Here is a 19,519-nt window from a genome sequence, read left to right on the forward strand (position 1 = left end):
ACAAGGAGTCTGGATTTTTCCTACATTCTGACTAAAAAGACGACCTTGTGGCTTATAACTCGAGACGAGCTTGCTAATGATTGGAAAACGAAAAACTGAGACACGGGCTTCAGAGAGTTCTGATGCACTGGAGCTGCTATACTCTTTTTTTGAAGAACAATTTTATAAGAACACGAGCCTCAAAATTGGCCAAAAGCTGAGAACAAATAAAAACAAGCTGAGGCTGAGCTACTGTAAAATGCAATTTTGAACTACGTCTTATCTCAAAAACGAGGATTTTTATCCATATGTGGATGCTTTTTCGGTGAATATTCAAACTTTTTGCCCTAAGAAGGTTGTCTCTTTCACCTTGTTGGCAAATGAGGCCTGAACACCTACCTCCTTAGAGCGAAAAGCTAGCAATCGCACTACTTACACCCTAATGATTTAAGAACAAATTGAGAACAATCCAGCCTTAGATTTTCGAAAAAATATTAGAACAGTCAGCCTGAACTTGAATTCACTGTTTCTTACAAAAAATTGTGTTTTCCGAAATTGGCCGCTGCTTTTGATCGCACACAACAGGAAATCGAACAGGGCTTTGATAAAATTGACCCTGAGTAGTAAACAGTAGAATCAATCAACTCTCCATGACAGAGATTAAAAACTTCAAGCACTCCAATTCCCTTTTATTTCTAGGAGTCTCGTATGAAAGTGGAAAGTAGGTCCATTACTTTATAGGCTAATCCCCTCTCTTATTGAAAACTCTAAAACACCACTTTTCTATCCTATTCATGAAATTGCGGATCTTCTTCTTCCTATCAGTATTGATCTCTATGTCAAGGAAAAATAATTTATCTAGGAGTCGTTTTAACATGCTTAGGTAACACCCCATTTTGAATTTATCACTGCTTCAGGGGCGGCGCCAAGAAATTAAACGTGGGGGGGGGGGGCTCGAGTTGATAGCATTATTAGACTAAAAACTAACTTTTGAGATTTGAACTAAAATGCTTCACGATAATTCATGCCTATGATTTTATGGGGCACTCGTTATGAGATACATTGGAAAGGCTGCCGCGAGGTTATCGGAGGCCATAGGTACAATCATTGCCAAAAGTCTTGGAACACTAACGTAGGTTTTCAAAGGCAAATTCAGCCATCCCCCTCTCTCCCTAGGAACAATGTTGATTTACTATAGAAAAATGAAAGGGGTTATGGAGCATGTTTTTTCTTGTGGCTTGTTTGATATTTTTCTTTACTTTCAACATTGTTTGGGGGGAAAGGGGACGGAAGTAGACGTATTCGGGAAAACAAATAAAAAATAGAAAAGCACAGCGCAAAGTGTTGGGTGTTTAAAGGATTTTTGGCAGTGATTGTACATGTAAAAGAAAATTTTTTGCAACCGTGCCCTTTAGATTAGCTTAAAATACATTTCAGAACATTTCTTGTAGTCATTTTTTTGCAACCGTTTAAAATATTTTACTGTTTTTAAGGTATGTTTTTATTACGATTGATTAATTCCAGTCTTAAAATTGAATTCTTTAATATTTTTTGAGCTACTATAGACCTCGACTATTCCTTGAGAAATTGAGCAATAAAAGAATTTATCGGACTATTCTTTTCATCTTTATTTTTTATTTTATTTTTTGTTTTCATTTTATTTTTTGTAACTTGGCTGAAGCCCCCCAGCCCCCCAGCGCCACGCCCACGTGCTTAAAAGGAACTATGCATGGGTTTTGTTTGATTCCTGTTCATTTCGGCTGCAATACAGATAAGGCTTTTAGCTTATGAAAGGCAAGTACACATTTGGGCTTTTTTATTCAAATATATCATACAAATGTAAAGTAACGAAGCACATTGACCAGCTCAGTGATTCATAGCCCCACCCGCTCATCAAGGTGTCCTTATCGCGCTTCGTAATTGCATTGGGAGTAGCGCGACGATTTGCGGATCTATCTTATTCACTGGGGAGCAGCGGCGCCACTACCAAGTGCTCGCTCTGCGGCCATAACCTCATAAGTTTGAGGAAAACGTAACCCTGATCCGTGACGTCATTAACAATGGATATTACAGAAATAGCCGGCATGAGAAATTTGCAGAAATTGCCCATCTCAGTGATGATACATGTCATGACATAATGAGACATAATGCATAACTTGCCCATGAGTCTTCGCACCTTTGTCAAGCAGTATTACTCAAAAAACTAGAACCAGTAAGATATGAACTCTCAACTGATGACGTCACAAAAATCTATCTTTCTATTTTTTAGTTTGGTTCTAATAACCTGAAAGAATGTCTTGAAGTAAACCACTGTAACTTGGTCTCTATTTTGAACTTCTAGAACAAAGCCAAAGCATTAGCATTGGTTAGCAAACTAATTTCATGGTCATATTTCAGGTCATTTGGTCAAAAGTCTCTAATTTTAAAAAGAGATGGAAACTGTACTCTGACTTAACCAGAAGCCCGATTAATCATATTTAGAAACTTTTTCCTAGGGAAACACAAGCTTTCATCTTTTTACCAACACGCACCAAGACATATGTCATCGTATGTCACCACGACGCAGATCTTTCGAATCTTTTAGGCCATACAGTATTTTGCGATAATAAGCAGCCAATTTTTGCAAAATGCTTTATCATCTATCAAGTCTTTGATTTCCACTTAAAAATGTTAAAGATTCGCTAAATTATAAATAGGTTTTATAAATCTCCCACTTCATTTCCTTCAATTTTTACTCTCAATTAGGGTACAAGGAAGTTTCAATTTCAGATGAAACAGTATGTCAAATATGTTTAGGACTCCTTGAAGTAAACACGTTCTGTAAGAAAATCAGTGCTTAGGACTTGATTGCTGGATTAACGATTACTGAACCAGGAATGTTGCCAAATTTCCGAGTAAAGTATTTCCTGTAATAGTCTGACAATCTTTCTGGCTTGGAAATCAAATCAAACAACAATTTCCAGTGCCAGTTCTGTCAATATCACTACGTCATGTTATTGGCTAGTTTTACTTTGCTACTACTTGTTTATAAAAAATTATGCCTGCTTATGTACAACAAATTTGCATTGGAGTTTACCTTCTACACTGATGCCATCTGTTACGATTTTCTGTCATTCTTTGAGTACTTTATTAATATAAAATGTAACAATGTCAAAACTGAGAATTATTACAAAGTTTTTCATTACAAAAAGTGTGTTTACAATAAGCTCCCCAGTTCATAGTCATAAGGAAATTTTCAAAACATTTTTCGATAATCTTCATTTTCAAATAAACTGGCAAGTTTGCGAACTGAGCAACTAATGTCGGCTAGGAGGCTGTGGAGATTTAAAACCTATGCGAAAACAAAGTGTACTTCTGATGCAAGAATCAGTATCAAAAACGTTTAAGCTTCCCTGTAGCTGGGCCTCATTCTAGAGATAGGGTAACACAGGCCCGTGCCATGAATTTGAAAGTGGAGGGGGGCCAAGGCTAAAAAAGGAGGGGGCCACGGCTTCTTACCCCTTTTACTGCAGCTTTAAGAATATTTGCTTCGCAAAAAAGTGGAGGGGCCATCGCCGCCCCCCCCCCGATGGCGCGGGCCCAAAAATATTATATGGAAGACTCCCATATAATATTTTTGGGTCCATTTTTTTTCTAGAAAATGAATTTCGGGAGTTGTAGGGTAAAGGCAGGGAATTTCCCAAGTTTCTTATCTTTGCAGGTTTTTATTTTTTTCCGACGCTAAAATATCCAAAATTAAAGGTAAATCTGTTCGAGTCATTTCTCAGTCCGCCACTGCAATGTGAATGTGTTGAGTTGGTTTCTTGTTCTGTGTGACTCAACTGGACCTTGATTGGTCGGAACCCACTATGCGATCAACTGGCAAATGTTCTGAGGATGCAAGTAAACATTTTAGACTTTTACGCCACTGTCACCCTGAAAGAGGAAAAGGGACCTGACTTGGCCTCTCTGTTGCTAAATCTATTGCGGCATTTGTCTATTTCGAGTGCTTTGAAGTAATCTTTCAAAACCTAGAAAACTAAACATACAATCATTATAATAGACGAAAGGTAAAACTTGTTATTCTTTTTATGAAATGAAGGGTTCCAGTCAGTGGCGTCGCTTGACCTTCCAGACTAAGGAGTGGAGGGTCATTAAAAGTAAAATTTACCGACAAAGACATAGATGAAGAAGAATTGAATCCTATTTCACCTACCGATAGATGCTTCTACCGACAAAACCAGGGATATTGTGGAACAGCTGAAGATTTACCGTACAAATATGAAGTATTGGGGGGTTGGGGGATCACACCCCCTACAAACCCCCGCTAGCTAGGCCCCTGGTTCTACGTACTATGTGTGTACAAACCCCCTACCTATTCTGTCCTTGGAAATGAATGGATATGCTCCGATTTCCTTATGGGAGGATTAACATTAAGCCGTCATTCACCTGTTGAAATTTTGGAGCGGTTCAATGAACTAAGAAGGAAATGACTCCATATATTTGTGCTAATTTTCATGAAAGACCTGTGGAGCCTTTCTCTAGACATATTGATAAAAGAAGTATATGATATTGGATTAACACGACTGATATATAATGTTGTCAACAAAATGCCATCAATTATTAAAAAAACAATCTTTTTATTCAATTTTTTAAAATGTTTGCTTTTTTGAAAGCCAATCTTTGTTGTTTATTGTAATTTTTTCAACCAACTTAACGCACAAGTTTAAGTAGGAATTCTTCTTTAACAACAAATAGCACACCTTTTGAAATGATATCTTAATTTTTATTGCTCCTCAGTATCATTTGGCTCTGAAAATTGTCCCCTTTGAGCCTAGTTATTATTCTTTTAAGGAATGAAAGGAGGTCACCATTCATACGCATCTAGAACTGCAATATTAATAAAAGATTCAAAACATAAAATTATCGTTTACGGTTGAAATAACTTTTAAGTGAATGCTAAAAATAAAGAGAAAACTTATATAAATTCATTTGAAAAGTTTCGAATATGAGTTTTACTCTCACTCAGTTATTAATTTTTGCAGTCTTTCCCTACTATGTGTGTACTTTTCATATTTTTTTACGTACCCTAAAATCATATATTTTACTATGTATCAAAAGACTGCAATCGTAGTTGACTATACATTAGAAACGTTAGAAAATGATGCAATTCCGATACATAGGTAATCAAGCCAAACTTCACAGATTCAATACTGGGCGGCTGGCATTCCTAACAACGAGTTCTAAACTATATCGCACTTCCCGTTTAATGTTGTATCACCCACAACGAACAAAAAGATCTTTTTGTGGCTATAATAATTTAATTGTTTTGATGTTGGCTATCCAAAACAGTTTTCAATGCTTTTTCTGAGCAATGACTAATATATCAATGGTGAACTTGAGGCCATTTAAAGCTAGCCTCCATGTTTACAGGAAGTGAGAACCTAGATATATCAAAGTTTAACTAGGAAATACAAGCTTTTAAATCGAAGCCCTCGGTTTTTTATGCTTAAAACTACATGAATATGCAAACTTATGTGGTGACCACAAAATCTGTTGGTTCTGCAACAGTGATTTTGGATGACAGTACTGGATTTGTACCCCCCGACCTCCCTCTATTCTCCTAGCATAATCTGCTTTTCATCTCGATGCTGATTGGCTGAGAGCGCTTCAATGTTTGCCGACTTTGATCAGTGTGAACTGGTTGCCATTATTCGGCGGATTTTGAGCATAGGTGAAAGATGGATGGAAGAAAACCTGCCTAATCATCAAATGTACCAATTTTTTCTTTTCAGTTACACTTGATAGTTTAACGGTTTATTGTGCCAAATTGATATCCGAAAGCTTGGTCAATTCTCTCGAACAGCTTTAAGATTATGGAGCCAAACTTTCGTATTACTTCTTTGGTCGCGTTCGCCATCTTGTTCGTCCTCACTGGGTGCAATGTTGTGTTTTCAAAAGATTGTAATGTAACTAGACGTCTTGCTGCGGAACTTTTTAAAAGACCTGGTGGAGAGGATAACTCAACAAAAGCAGGTACGCTGTACACCAGTCTATTATATGAACCGGTTGTTTTCGTTAGACAGCCGAGTTTGAATCTTGCTGTATTCTTCCCCTTTTGAAGTTCATCGTTGGGCATCCGCTACAGCGAATCTCGTCAGTTCCGTAATCCGCTTTTGGATGCGAATAAATTTGGGGAGATTTTGCCGCATACCAGTTCTGTATTGCCATATGAATACCTGCCCTGTGTTGTCATCAAATGTAAGAAAGAGCCCTAGGTGATTTTGTAAACTTACATGATAGCGGGTCAGATTTTTTCTCTTTGTCTGTTACTGTTAGTGGTCTTATTTGATTTATAGTCAATTGTATCATTGCCTCGTGTACTCAAAGGCGTCTCTTGATTCAGGTTGTGTCCCGTTTTCACCCGTTTTATCGTCGAAATGCAAAAACACTTAGCAATAAAGTACCAAATTCTTTTCGCGGCAATCTGGCCTATTTGAATGTGGACCTCGTATATGACATTTAATGTTTCATTTTTCCGGTAAGCATGCGTTTGGTATCAACCCTTGTGAATTTATAAGGGAGTTAGTCACCCGTTTTCCATTCCCTCGCCATGTTTGACTCTACAGAGGAGCCATTGTCGTTACAGTGTTCATTAGCTAGAGAGCGCTTTTAGCAATCAGAGTCGCTGCAGGCTTCAGCGACAATCTGTGTCTGCGCCATAGGTTGGGCAACTCGATGTTGAAATGACTTCCAACTTGGAGAGTATCCCACGCGCATTCTTTTTTTGTCTAGAGGAAGGGACTGCCGTCGTGTTTCTAGATTCTAGCTGTGCGATAAAGGACTGTCGCTCTTTTGAAGGAAACAGTGAAGAGCGATACTTAAACAAAAGTTGTTTGAGAGCTAAACGTGCATTTAATTGTTTTTGTCATTTGTTTTGTCAGATACAGAAACAAGTTTCAGCCAGTTTATAAATAGTGAGGCGGCATTTTTCAGGGAAACGACCGACCAGATGATTTGGATTTGAGTTCACAATGAATGCATTTTAAGCGATTAAGGATTTTGTTTCTTCAACAAGAGAAAATTGACATTATTCCAGAAATTGCACATCAATATCAATTGTGTTTAAATAAACAGGAAGTTGAACTATTCATGAAAAATTAAAATTTTCTCATGTCTCTCACCATGTTTCTTGTAATGTTCAAGAAGCGTTATAATTCGTCAGTTTTTCTATTCCCTTGCCAAATTTGAAACTTAATGATATGGAAATGTCACCTCCACTTAAGGAAATGACAGAATTTAACCGCAAGTGATTCGAAAGAGTGAAAGAAGATACTAAAAGTAAGATAAACAGTTTTGGTGATTGGCTATTTTGACACTGAGCAGTTCAGAAATATCTCAGTGCTGACAAGCCTAATGCAATCTGTCTACATATTTTCAAAATGAGAGCATTATTAAAATTTAGGCATGGTAGGCAAATCTTGATACGGAAAGTTAAGTAGTTGTTTAGTAGTTATACTCAATCATTGTCAAATGAAAAGGAAATTCTGATTGCTCCTTAAAAAGAATGAGGCACATTGCAACCATGATATGTGCCACAGGCATATCTCCTAGGCCACCAACACAGAAGTTCACCAGTGGTGTTTCCCATGATTTTAAAAAAGTCTTCCTGAATTACATTAAAAACCAACATCCAATTTGGGCCAAAGGTGTTTTATTTCACACAGTATTTCAATAAAAGCTTCTTGGCATTTTGCCCAAAACAGCTGGCTCTCAAGAAAGATATGAAATCAGAGAAAAAACACAAAGCTTGAAGTGTTTTTGAAATTCATGTTAGTGAAAATTATATTAGGGGGATACTTTGGTAAGAAAATTTAGCCAGTTTCAAGAAGGTCACTCATATTCTGTGATATCTAGCAGAATCAATTTTGAAAAGGTTATTGATGTTGCTGTGAAGTTATTGATTGTTGATGAAGTTATTGATTGTTGATGATTTTGTGAAGTATCTTGCTGTCCTTTACTTTAGTTTTCATGTTAAATTTGAAAAAAGGAAATCCCACTTTCCAGTGCTCTGGTCATAGTCATCCATTTCTTCTTTATTTATGCTCCTCTAACTCATGTAAGACTTTTTTTATGCTTTGCAAAAAGTTGAGCTATGTTTACCAGACAGTTTTACTGTATAAACAGGTTTTCTTACCGAGTAGCAGGTTCACTGCACTATGGTTCACTGAAGTCTAAAGGGGGTTCACTGCACTATGGTCCTGAAATTTATTTAGTAACTCTGCCCATTCATTTAATAAGAACCAGTAAATCGAAATTTAGACTGGCTGTTCTTAATTTTTACTTTTTCTTGAAAATTTGAGGCTGGATTGTTCCTATTTTTGTTCTTAAATTGTTAGGGTGTAAGTAGTACAGTTGCCAGCTAGTGTGCTCTAGGGTGATTTCCAGGCCTCATTTGCCATAAAATGAGTGAGACATTCTTTATTCACAGACTAGTTCCAAATTCATTGAAAAAGCACACTTAATGGCAAAAACTCCTCATGTTTGAGATGTTATTTTTTCAGGGGGTTTCACAACAGTGTTCAAAATTACATTTTGCAGGTAGTTCAGTCTCAGCCTGGTTTTTGTGTAGTCATTTGAATTCAATCCAGCTACTGTGGCATTTGTAGCATTCTTTTTTGTTCCTGTTAGTGTAATGTTAGTGCTTTTCACTATTAACCTGATACTAATGTGTGTCTTTATCGTATTTTAATTTTTGCTGGTAAAGAATTGTTGCATCCTAAGACAAGGAAGTTAGTGATAAATAGTATTTGGAACTCCAAAAGTTATATATACACTTGCACCTCCGAAAGCATTAGGCAATCAAAGTATCTGATTATGACCTAGAATGATAAAATGGTAACATTGTAAAATAGTATTCAGGTATGAAAAGTTAGACTGAATTAACAACACCATTCATTAAAATATGCAAATCGTATACCCATCAGCCTAATTTTGCCCTCACAATTTGCTTTGCTTTAACAACAGAGTTCAATTGCCACATGATACTTAATTAAGAGTTAAGTGGTTGTGGTTGAATAAAGAACCTTTTCTTGATCTCTATACTTACATCCTTCAAATTTGTTCCTTTTTGCACTCTTTCCCAATGCTTGTCTTTTTCTTCACATTTTGCTTCCATTTCTCAATTCCAAACATCTTAAATCATCAAGAAAAATGTTTCTTGAGATCTTATGTATACTTGATCTTTGTTAAGACCTCACCCATCTTCTGATATAGAAAAATATCTTAATGCTTTTAAATTCTGTACTATTTGTTCTTTGTCAAGGAATTTTGGTTATGACCCAGTGAATATCAAAATGACCTTTATGCAAAAAATGAAAATTTTCTCCTATTCCATGCAATTATTATCTTATTATAAAAGATTTGACCATCTTTATATCTTAATCAGTTCTCCTCAGGGTTAAGATACTTGTCAGTGTATAGTTTTATTGGTTACTGAAAGAGGTAATGTTAGATGTAACAAAATAGAGATAAAATATCTCAAGTGACTCTCTTCAAATAATGATAGAATTGTAATGTTTTTCAAAAACCTTTTCAGATGACAGTCAATTCATCTGTCTTGCAAATACCACATGCTGCTCCAAAGTAATGGAAAGGAAGCTTTTGCTATTGAGTGAGGAGATCCGTCTTCAGATGGTTTCAAGTCTCCATGGCAACATCTCAGAGTCTTTTTTAAATGCATCTCAAAACTTTAAAGGTATGTATGAATACTTTTCATAGTATTGCAGATAAATATTTTCATTCAGAGGGAATGCTTGTAAATATATTACCAGAGATGTATAAATCTGAAAATAATTAAAGGCCTTTGAACTATTTTGCCACTTATTTTTTATATTTTGACATGGAGCTTTACTTTGAGTTAGTAGATATAGCAAAATAATTACGCTGAAACTGTGATTACCATGATGGGTAAAATGCCTGTTTTTGCTACTAATGTAGGTGTTGACTCCATTGAGATCAATTAGTTGTGAACCATTCATTGCCATTGGGATCAACAAAGTATATTTATTTGTTTGTATTAGAACAAGGGAATCTGATGGGTATTTCAGTAGAAAAAAATGTCTTTTTTGAATCAGTCTGTTCTATTAAGTGCAATATGTAAAGATGTGTTTTATGACATGGTCTGGTGTGTGTGATTTGGCAGGCAATCATAATCTTTTAAGAAACAGACTAATTCCCCAGCCTAAGCAGTTACATAATAATCTCTTTGATAGTTAATTTTACTGAGACATTAAGAGATAAAAACTATATAAGATCTTTATGAAATTTTTATTTGAAACATTTACTCAATAAACAAAATTTATAACATTTTATTTCCTTCAACTCTACGGAGTCATGATGTGAAAATAACATCTTTAAACAGTGTGATTGATATGGGGATCTCCAACTACCTTTCTCAGGTTGACAGGGTAATAGTTTCAAAGCCTGTGGTGCCAGCATGAGCCATGGCTGAATATTGCTTCATGTTTCGATCTCCTTTTACAAGATTGCTCTGTCTATGTTATGTAGAGCCTTATAAACAGGCTGGTAAATAGTACCCTTCGTAATCTGTTTTCTGAATAGTTAATCAAATTCAGCTTGCAGAATGCCAGAACAGGCCTGTAGGCAGTCAGAATGCCATAACAAGCCCGCATGTAGCTAATGCTCTTTTGTTCAACGCTGTATAATGGTCACCCTGACCCCACTAATGGCCTGTACTCAAACTGTCACAAATTTACTTGTTTCTATGTTCATAGAAGCCCTCTGGCATTTTGGCCAGCCCTATTTGCCCTCACCTCCTTCTCAATGAGCTATATTTCCACAGCCTTTTGTCTTCAGTATGAAGTGCTGCAAGAGAGTGTGTTTATTTACAGTAGCTATTGCAATTCTGGTTGATTTGAGTCAAAAATAGAAATTTTCCAAAATGCAAATGTTATGATTTTGAAGACAGTGAAGACAGTGGTAGTGTTTCCAGCAAGTCTTAGAAATCAGCAGGTATGGATTTAAGTGGAAAGGATTGGGGGTGTTAAATAATGATTTGATATTGGTGGTAACCTCTTCAGCTTTTTACAAAATTTACCATATCATGTATAGACCAGCAATGATTGAAATTCCCATTTTTAAAATTCAGTTTTTAGCTGTAAGGATAAGAAGATAAATACAGTAAATATTTTGCATCATTATGTTTCTACTCACTAACAATATGTTCTTTCTACCAAATGTGAGAAAAATTTACTGAAGGGTACAAGAATATTTGGAGGGTATGTAGCCCCTCCACCTCCACCCCAAGTATATGTGTCCCTGATAATCAGTGTTGAAATTGACCTTGTTTGTGAGACTTTTTTGGCTATAAAGCTGTTAGTTGGTTGTAAAAAATGGCAACAAATTTATGGTCCTTTAGTATTTATTTGCTTAGTCAGCCTGAGTGTCAAGAAGTGGGTTAGGAGGGGCAAAAGGTTTGGGGTCCTTGCTTCAATTGGACCCTTGATAACCTCTAATGTGTTTTTATCAGATTGTTGCAAAATCTGTTTACAAGGCAATATCTTTTTATTTCATTTTTGTGTGGAATCGATGCCTGTAAGTCTATTACAGAGAAAAAAATTATTTATCTTGCCGGACCTTTTACTTGCAATAGTTTCCGGTTGCAAGTAGAACTGTAATACAATCCCACTTCAAGTAGGCTATATGGCCCTAAAGAAATCAGAGCTGTATCAACATGCTTGTGTTCATGTTTCTTTTGTTTTGGCAAGTTTGTATTTTTTACTCTGGTGATTTAAGAGCAGACAGATTACTTCCAACATAAACCACCAGTCAATGTTTGGTTTGTTCCTTTTTTCGACATAAATTTTTGTCATATTTGTGTTCCAGTCAGTGTTGTCAAAGGCCGATAAAACTCTAGGGTCAAAAGGTTGCAGAACACAAAAAGGTGTCTCAAGGCAGATTAATTCACTTTACCACTCTGTGACCCACCCATTTCCTGTTTAAAGTGAGGCAGTTTCCCTAAAACGGATTGTTAGGCAGTCTGCAGGATTGTTTAACATTAATTAGTATTCTAACATTGCTTCTGTTAAACGTAGCTTAAGGCAAGATTTTCATTCAATGAAACTCTAACCCCCTACATAGAAAAATGTATCTGGTTACAATGGTTTTCAATGAAGAATAAGAAATTGTTAAGAGGCTTTTCTCGAAATGCCTAGGCAAAATATTGAGGTGCCCTCTTTGCCATATCAAATCATACCTCAATCATACACAGTCGACCAATAGACCACATGATCACAACGAGAAATAGCGCGATGGCCTTCTGGGAGCATTGTTTTACTGATAATGGGCGACCCGAATGACCTAGTCATGTTTTCATTTTTTCATATCTTTTCTGTCTGCGTAGATAGCCTCTTGTAAATCAGGTGTCAGGAATAGGTACTTTTTATTTATTAGTATTGATACTCGAAACCATTCGGAGCTTTTACATTTCATATGCTGCACGGATTCTCGTTAGGTCATCACGGATTTGACCCAGCTAGACTGTGTAGGTATTGTCAAGGACTGATGTAATGTTGAACAACACTAATATTCGTCAAACATGCATAATTAATTGGTTTTCGTTGTCATATGGATTTCGGCTTGACGTTGCTCGTAAGCGGTGCAAGAATTTCTTCTTCACACTAATTATTAAGATCTTGGGGCAGCCAAAGTTAACCCAACACACACCGCAAACATGCCACAACAACAACTGATAAGCGTTTTAAATATCAGCTAGTTAGCAGTGCTCTTAATCCGTTTTGTTATTTTCGCAGTGAATCAATACCTACTTTACAGGCCTCTGGAGCATGTGTCCATTCTGGGCTCTTTGTTGGCAAAATTCCTCAGTTTTATAAAATTCTGTATACACAACAAGTGATAGTGTAATTTTCGCTGTATAGTGAAAAACAGTAGTGAAAAAGAAAGCAGAAAAGAGAACAGACAACGAAGAGACTGTGACAATTTCTGTCACCAATTAACTGGCCTAAGACTGATTGGAACCATGATGGCTTTGCATAAGATCTTTTCGGTTTCCGATGACCAAAATTTTGTCGTCGTCTTTATGTTCATCTTGTTATAAACAAGAGTTTGTATTTTTCAAACACAGTGAGCTAGACAATGAGAGCTTTATCATAGAATCTGTTCGCTTTGAAATGGTTTTTAAGTCCTACTGTGCAAATTTAATCATCAGCTGAACTGGATTAGGTGTTGTGCTTCCTTTTCTTGTAATCAACTTAAGTCTTGTTGTGAAGCCACTGTTCTTTATATATGCTGATCATATAAGGCCTAAAACCGTTTCATCTAATGCAGATGCAAATGGAGTTCCTTGGAACAGTGGAACTTGCCCCAGTCTTTCCTTTTATGATATATGCGGGTACGAGGGTGCAGTGGTGTTTGAAATTAAGGCGGCCTAAAGATAAAATTTTCCTATAACTACCAAAAATTATCAAATTTTCCGAAATTTTACGACAATTTTGGTGATTTGGTGGGTTATAGCCCTGTCACCCATCCTACCCTATGTCATTTTATAACTCTAACCTCAAAAATTCAATTTTAAGCATCCTATACGTCCCTTCCAATAGATTTTTTGCAGTTTTTAAATTTAAGTGGTGAATGTATTTTGTTCAACGATCCACCTGATAGAAATTATGGTCCTTTGTCAAGCTAAGTATGCTACCCCGGTCTCTTAGGATAAAGTATGAAGAATTTCCAAGGTAACGAACCCCGAATCGCAGTCTGACCACCCCCTCCCCCCAGCTTGCCTAAAATCTCGCATTATGGTCTATTGCATATGAGGTATTTCGTGACATTTCTTCTGCATTGTGTAATAAATCTTCCCTTTTACCCTGCAGGTTTTTACAAAAGTTTAATTGAAACATCTTACAAGAACCTCGACACATTGTATTCAAGAACATATTCTGACAGATATAAAAACCACAAAGTCATATTCCGTCATCTCTTCACGAAACTGGTCGATTACATGACAGGCAAAGAAGAAATGGATCTGAAACAGACCGTTGACAACTGGTTCTCAACGCTTTACCAGAAAGTCTATATGATCTCCAATCCCGGCTTCCATTTCGATGCAGTGTACCAACACTGCTTGCTAGAAACTGCAGATGTGCTAATGCCATTTGGAGATATACCCCGTAAAATCAGCTTGCAAGTAAAGAAGTCCTTTCTTGCATCTAAAGTTTTACAAGATGCTCTCTCTGTTGGAAGCAGGGTTGTTGATGAATTGCTAAACATGAGATCAAATGTAAAGTGCGCGGAAGCGTTCATGAAGATGACCAAGTGCCCAATGTGTTCTGGAATTGCGGAGAAAGTGAAGCCTTGCTACAAATATTGCATGAATGTTATGAAAGGCTGCACTGCGTACCCAGCAGTCGTGGGTCCTGCTTGGAACGCATACGTCACAGCTCTGCACAAGCTTGCCATAAAGGCAGATGGACCTTTCAGTATGGAAGCAATTATCGACCCTCTTGGTGTTAAAATTTCTGAGGGAATCATGTTCTTCCAGTTCAACAGACAAAATATTACAACACATGTAAGCTTTTTGTCATTCAGATTTTTATAAGCTTTTTGTCATCTTTTCTCGATCGAATCTGATATACATAGGCTCTTTGGAAAAAGTAAATTGATAAAAACTTATCATAGGTTTTGCAAATCAGATACCTCGGTTGTTTTGATAGTACCAATACTATTTCTCCCTTTCTTCACAACTGTATGTGAAGCGAACTAAAGCAGACACTCAGTATTGGCACTTTCAGCAATCGTTCGTCTACTAATCCTGCTTTTGCTACGAGGACTATACTGATCCGGAGGCACCATACATTATTCATGATTATAAATATTTATTCATGTTATTGTTCCAAGGTCATACGTATAATCCGGATTCTGCTTCTTCAGAAACGTACTCAAAAAAGTTATAAAAGGCCGTCTTAACCAAGAAGCTGTAATAAGACTTAAATTTTTCTAATTCGATTTTGACAATGGAATTTTTGCTTTTAAGATTTTACATATCAAATTACTCACTTTATTATCAACAGGTCATGAAGAAATGTGGAAACCCCCCACCTTCGGAATTGAAGTCTTTGACGAAAAGAGACCTTTCAGATGGAATGGCTTACCCATATAAATTTGATAGTGGCAACGATGCGCTCCGCCCAACAACAGCATATGGAACGAGCTTATACAGGTATGAATTAGATTAAAAATAGCAGACATTTCCTGAAACTGAGAAACCTTACCACAGTTCTATGGTCGGAAAGGTCTGCCTTTTAAAGCCGACTCCATAGCAATAAAAATTGTTGGTACTCATGTTTTTGCATTATAAAAGAGATTGCCATGCACGCCAGCAGTCGAAACTGGGTTAATTCCAAGCTGTCTAATAATTAGAGTCAATTCATGGTTGCTTTAGACAAAAATAACTGATCTTGTTGAAGTCATTGCTCTGTTGTATTTTTAACTATTGGTATTGAAGTTTTATCCGCCGTCCCTTTTCAATCTCAAAGGAAATAATCCCTCCGAAAAAATCCTTCGGTTCTTATAAGCGTAGCCTCTCTGTCATCAAGGGCCTATCCATGGAAGAAAAACAGTGCGCTTTATCCTTTTTTGACGCCCTCTAAAAGAGGCCTGCACTCCTGCTCTATTTAATGCCTTCATCTAACAAACGCCCGAGTGAAATAAACTTTAATTTATGCAAGACTCGTTATTAACTTTTCGTTGGAAGCGAACAAAATAAAGCGACAAGAAATTTTTAGCCTCTTCACCTATTATTCTTTTATATCCGCCGCCGGACTATTCAAATTAACATATTTCGGACAAATACTAATGAACAGCAAAAAGTGAACGTTTTCATTGTTTGAACATATCTTTGTTAACGCCCCAAACCTTTCCTAAATTGCAAACTTTGCCATTGGACTTTTATTCATTATCGGGGCGTTGAAAAGAGCTTTTACCGGATATGTTTGTCCTTTGCAGGAAGGTAAGTGGCAGCAAGATGTCATAATGTTTACTCACTTCTTTCAATCCTAGATTGATAACAAATTTAAAGAAAGTTCTGGCTCTGTTCAAAGATCACTGGGTATCATTACCGGGCAACGCCTGCTCAAGTGGATTTGCTGCACCTGACAACGATATGGGAAAATGCTGGAACGGCGAAGCGGTTGATAGGTATGCTAAACTCTGTTGATAAAATCTTTTATGCTACAAACTTACAAAGGAAATATGGATTGTGTTCACATTTAGGTTTCTTAATTGCACGCACCTTTTCATGTTCTCCTAACGTTAAGCGCCCAGCTAAACGCCCGGCCAATCGCCCAGCTAAACACTCAGCTAAACATAGAGGTAGTTGTTCTTTTGAAAGGGTTTCTCTTCTTAGGCCACTGCAAATTGTTTAGGCTATCTGATAGAGTCCTACTTTCGAGCATTGAACGTTATTTACCTGATTCTTAAGAATGAATCTTATGCAGGAAAAATCGATTCCACGATTAAGAAGGTTTCTTACTCCGCTCGATGAGATTGAGAAGGTTTCCTTGTAAAAAAGTTACACCTACAGTGCAGATGAGACTTTCTAAGCTGTAAGTTGTAATAAGCAACTCTCGCTTGATCAGTATTATCTATAATTCTTAATTTTGTTTTAAATTACTTTTTATTAGTTATAAGAAGCCAGTTGTGAAGGATGGTGTTGATGGAATGTTCAAAAACCCAGAAGTCAGCCTTGACAAAAAAGATCCTCATCTTACAGTTACTAGGCAAGTAATCAAACTGAAAGAAATAACTCAACGCATTCTGTCAGCTGTCAATGGTGCTGATTCTAACCAGATAGACTTGGAAGAAAGCAGTGGGGATGGATCTGGTTATGGTTCTGGCAGTGGGTCTGGCGGTGGTGATGGAAGTGGGGTCAAACCCACGGGATGGACCCGGACTCAACCCGCTACTTACACTGACGTCATCAACACTATTGAGGACAAGAAGACCCCACCCAGTTCCCCAACACCCACAATGGGAAATACCATTGACGAAAATGACAAAAAACCAGACGAGAATAACAGCGAAAACAGTGCTGACATCAGCAAATCCGTTGGTGGCAAATACCCAGGAAGCACTTCGTCTCTTGTCACGGGACGGCATAGTTTCAGTGTTCTATGCTCAATTGTTGGTTTCTTTACGTTTTACCTTTTATTTCAGTAGATTTTAGGTATAATAGAGAAAATATAGCATGGTTGGTAGTAAACTCATAACTAAATGTGTTTTTGTAGAATTGTAAAAAGCCCTTCCATGCCATACCTTTTGGAGATAAGCCTTTCATCCAACCTGCGCCATCAACAAGTCACTTACAAACTTGTACGTGACACGATGTTACTGTGAATCAATTCATTGACAAGGTATTTAAGCATTTTTCAACAGGGAAACACTTTGCTGTAGATGTCGCATCCCACTTATGCCCTTGAGTTTTGAAAGAATTGTTCCATAATCTGCGTTAGTTTCGCAAGACATTGGCTTTACTAGATTGATCTCAATTACTGCGGCGGTTTTTTAACCGAAAGCTGTTCTACCCTGAAGTGACTGAAAAATGTAGCATTGAGGAATTATTGATTCTTGGAACAAGGACATATTAACCTAGATTAGAAGGAGTTTCATTACTGTGGTACAGAAAAAGAAATTTGCTGTAATTCATTCGCTTAAGATGTATTCGTGAAGTTGATCATATGCTTGGAAAGAAAGAGATCTCAGATTGATGTTATGTGTCTAAATTTTATTGATATTCATTTTTTGTAAAACTTAACTTTTATTATATTGGCTGTATGCTTGTAATGGAAAGTTTTTTAGTAGTTTCACAGATAAGCTCTCTATTGACAAGAAGTCGTGCATTCCTCTCTCTCGTTTTCGAGTTTAAAATTATGTTCATGTGCATTTCACAAATGACCACTATAAGTTTCTTGTTTCAAACCAACAAAAACAGCCTATTTGCTGTTCGCATTTCTCCTCTAAATTTTTCACTGAAACGAAATGATCGCCAACACTCCTTTTGCGAAACTCAATTCGTCGCTCCAATTACAAACAAAACGTATTTCAACGAATATTGTGTGAAGGATTTATGACTTCTTGCTGACCTGGTACTTTGAATTCTTCAAATAATTTCTTTAAACAAACGATTCTATAGATAAAATGGACATGTACAGATAGCTTTCGACGTTTTTATCCGATAGTTAGCGGATGTTAGTTTTTTATCAAACGGATTAAACTTGACTGTAGAGGATAGGCCATTAGATTTTTTGTTACAAGTATTTAATTTGCCTGTGTAATAAAATTCTGTCTAATTATTTTATCGGTTTTGTCACAGATTCTTGACAAAACATGGTTAATTTGTCTGTTTTTATAGGTTGTTCACTGCCGTTTAATTAGACGTGGCTATCCGTCCTTGTTGATTGAATTAAATCAACTCCTTGAATCAGTGAAATCAAAGTAATGTCATCAGAAATATAAATGTTCAATATTTTTGAATCGGCAACATAGCCTGACAGACAGTGAGTCTTTCATAACCTTTTAGCAACCAGCTTAACCACAAGTTTAAATCGTAGAAGTATAGGCCACAGATCATTTTAAGCTTTCCGATGGAACATTCTGACGAATGACCAGAAGTCACGATTCTGACAGCATGAGAAATGCAATGTCAGCAGAGTTTCGATATTCTGATTTTTCAAATCTGACGATGCTATTGGAAAGAGCGTGCAAAACTGAGGAAGACATAATAAAACATCAATATGATCTGACATATAAGCTGAAAATCGATATCGAATAATTTCGTTTTGTCAAATTAACAATGCTCCTTAGCAGTTAAATTGTGCTCTGCATTTTATGATACAATAATGAAGTTTGCTTTAAGTACAAAATTCGATAGGCTGAATTGGTATTTGTTCCAGGTTACCAAGTAAAACGTAAGCAAACAAGGGTAAGATGGTCCTGAGAATAATTAACATTTTGCAACCACAAAACTGTAGGTGGCGTTTTCTCATCATTTTGCCCATTTATTTTTGTGCTGTTGATATCCTAAACGATAAGACAGCCATAAATAAAAACCCCAACCGTTTTTGAGGGGCTTGAAAAAGAAGGGACAATGGCCTCCTTCCGCCGACTAGCAACAGCTCGTCCATTTAGAAGCCGTAAGCCGCTCGGCCGTTAGCTAATACATGAAGAAAAGTAAATAGAGACTGAACATGCCAGCAAAAACCTGGAAATACCAAGACAGGGTTGGGAGGGGAGGGTTGCAATCAGGGGCGAAACTACTGGGGGGTATGGGGGGTGTACTATACATTTCCGTCTTTTGTCCACCGATCAGCGCTTTCGTCTCGAGCTCGACACGCACATGTCTGAAGTATTGATCGACAGCGAAAGTATAGACGGAAAGTAAAGTGTGTTTGATGCGAGAAGAAAATGAGCACAGTGCATACCCATTCCCCCTACTTTTTGCAAAACAAGAGAGCTTTTTACAAAATTT

The 19,519-nt window shown here is 36.9% G+C and overlaps 1 protein-coding gene across 1 annotated transcript; it reads left to right on the top strand.

The window, feature by feature from the left end:
- Positions 1-5,649: 5,649 nt before the first annotated feature.
- Positions 5,650-18,386, top strand: LOC135684328 (glypican-6). The gene is made up of 6 exons (XM_065199854.2): positions 5,650-5,994; positions 9,557-9,715; positions 13,869-14,563; positions 15,066-15,214; positions 16,054-16,191; positions 16,677-18,386. Exons 1-6 carry the CDS (start codon positions 5,835-5,837, stop codon positions 17,209-17,211), a joined length of 1,836 nt encoding a protein of 611 aa, XP_065055926.1. The 5' UTR covers positions 5,650-5,834; the 3' UTR covers positions 17,212-18,386.
- The last annotated feature ends 1,133 nt before the right edge of the window (positions 18,387-19,519 follow it).

The sequence above is a fragment of the Rhopilema esculentum genome, unplaced genomic scaffold, assembly GCF_057945365.1.
Source record: "Rhopilema esculentum isolate cy_ngs unplaced genomic scaffold, ASM5794536v1 HiC_scaffold_34, whole genome shotgun sequence".
In the NCBI taxonomy this organism is placed as follows: domain Eukaryota; kingdom Metazoa; phylum Cnidaria; class Scyphozoa; order Rhizostomeae; family Rhizostomatidae; genus Rhopilema; species Rhopilema esculentum.

What these genes read in the sequence shown, in the direction of transcription:
- LOC135684328 (XM_065199854.2), top strand. Translation starts at nt 5,835, where the DNA reads ATGGAGCCAAACTTTCGTATTACTTCTTTGGTCGCGTTCGCCATCTTG. An exon ending in GACAAAATATTACAACACAT is followed by an intron (nt 14,564 to 15,065) that starts GTAAGCTTTTTG and finishes TATTATCAACAG; the next exon opens with GTCATGAAGAAATGTGGAAA. An exon ending in AACGGCGAAGCGGTTGATAG is followed by an intron (nt 16,192 to 16,676) that starts GTATGCTAAACT and finishes ACTTTTTATTAG; the next exon opens with TTATAAGAAGCCAGTTGTGA.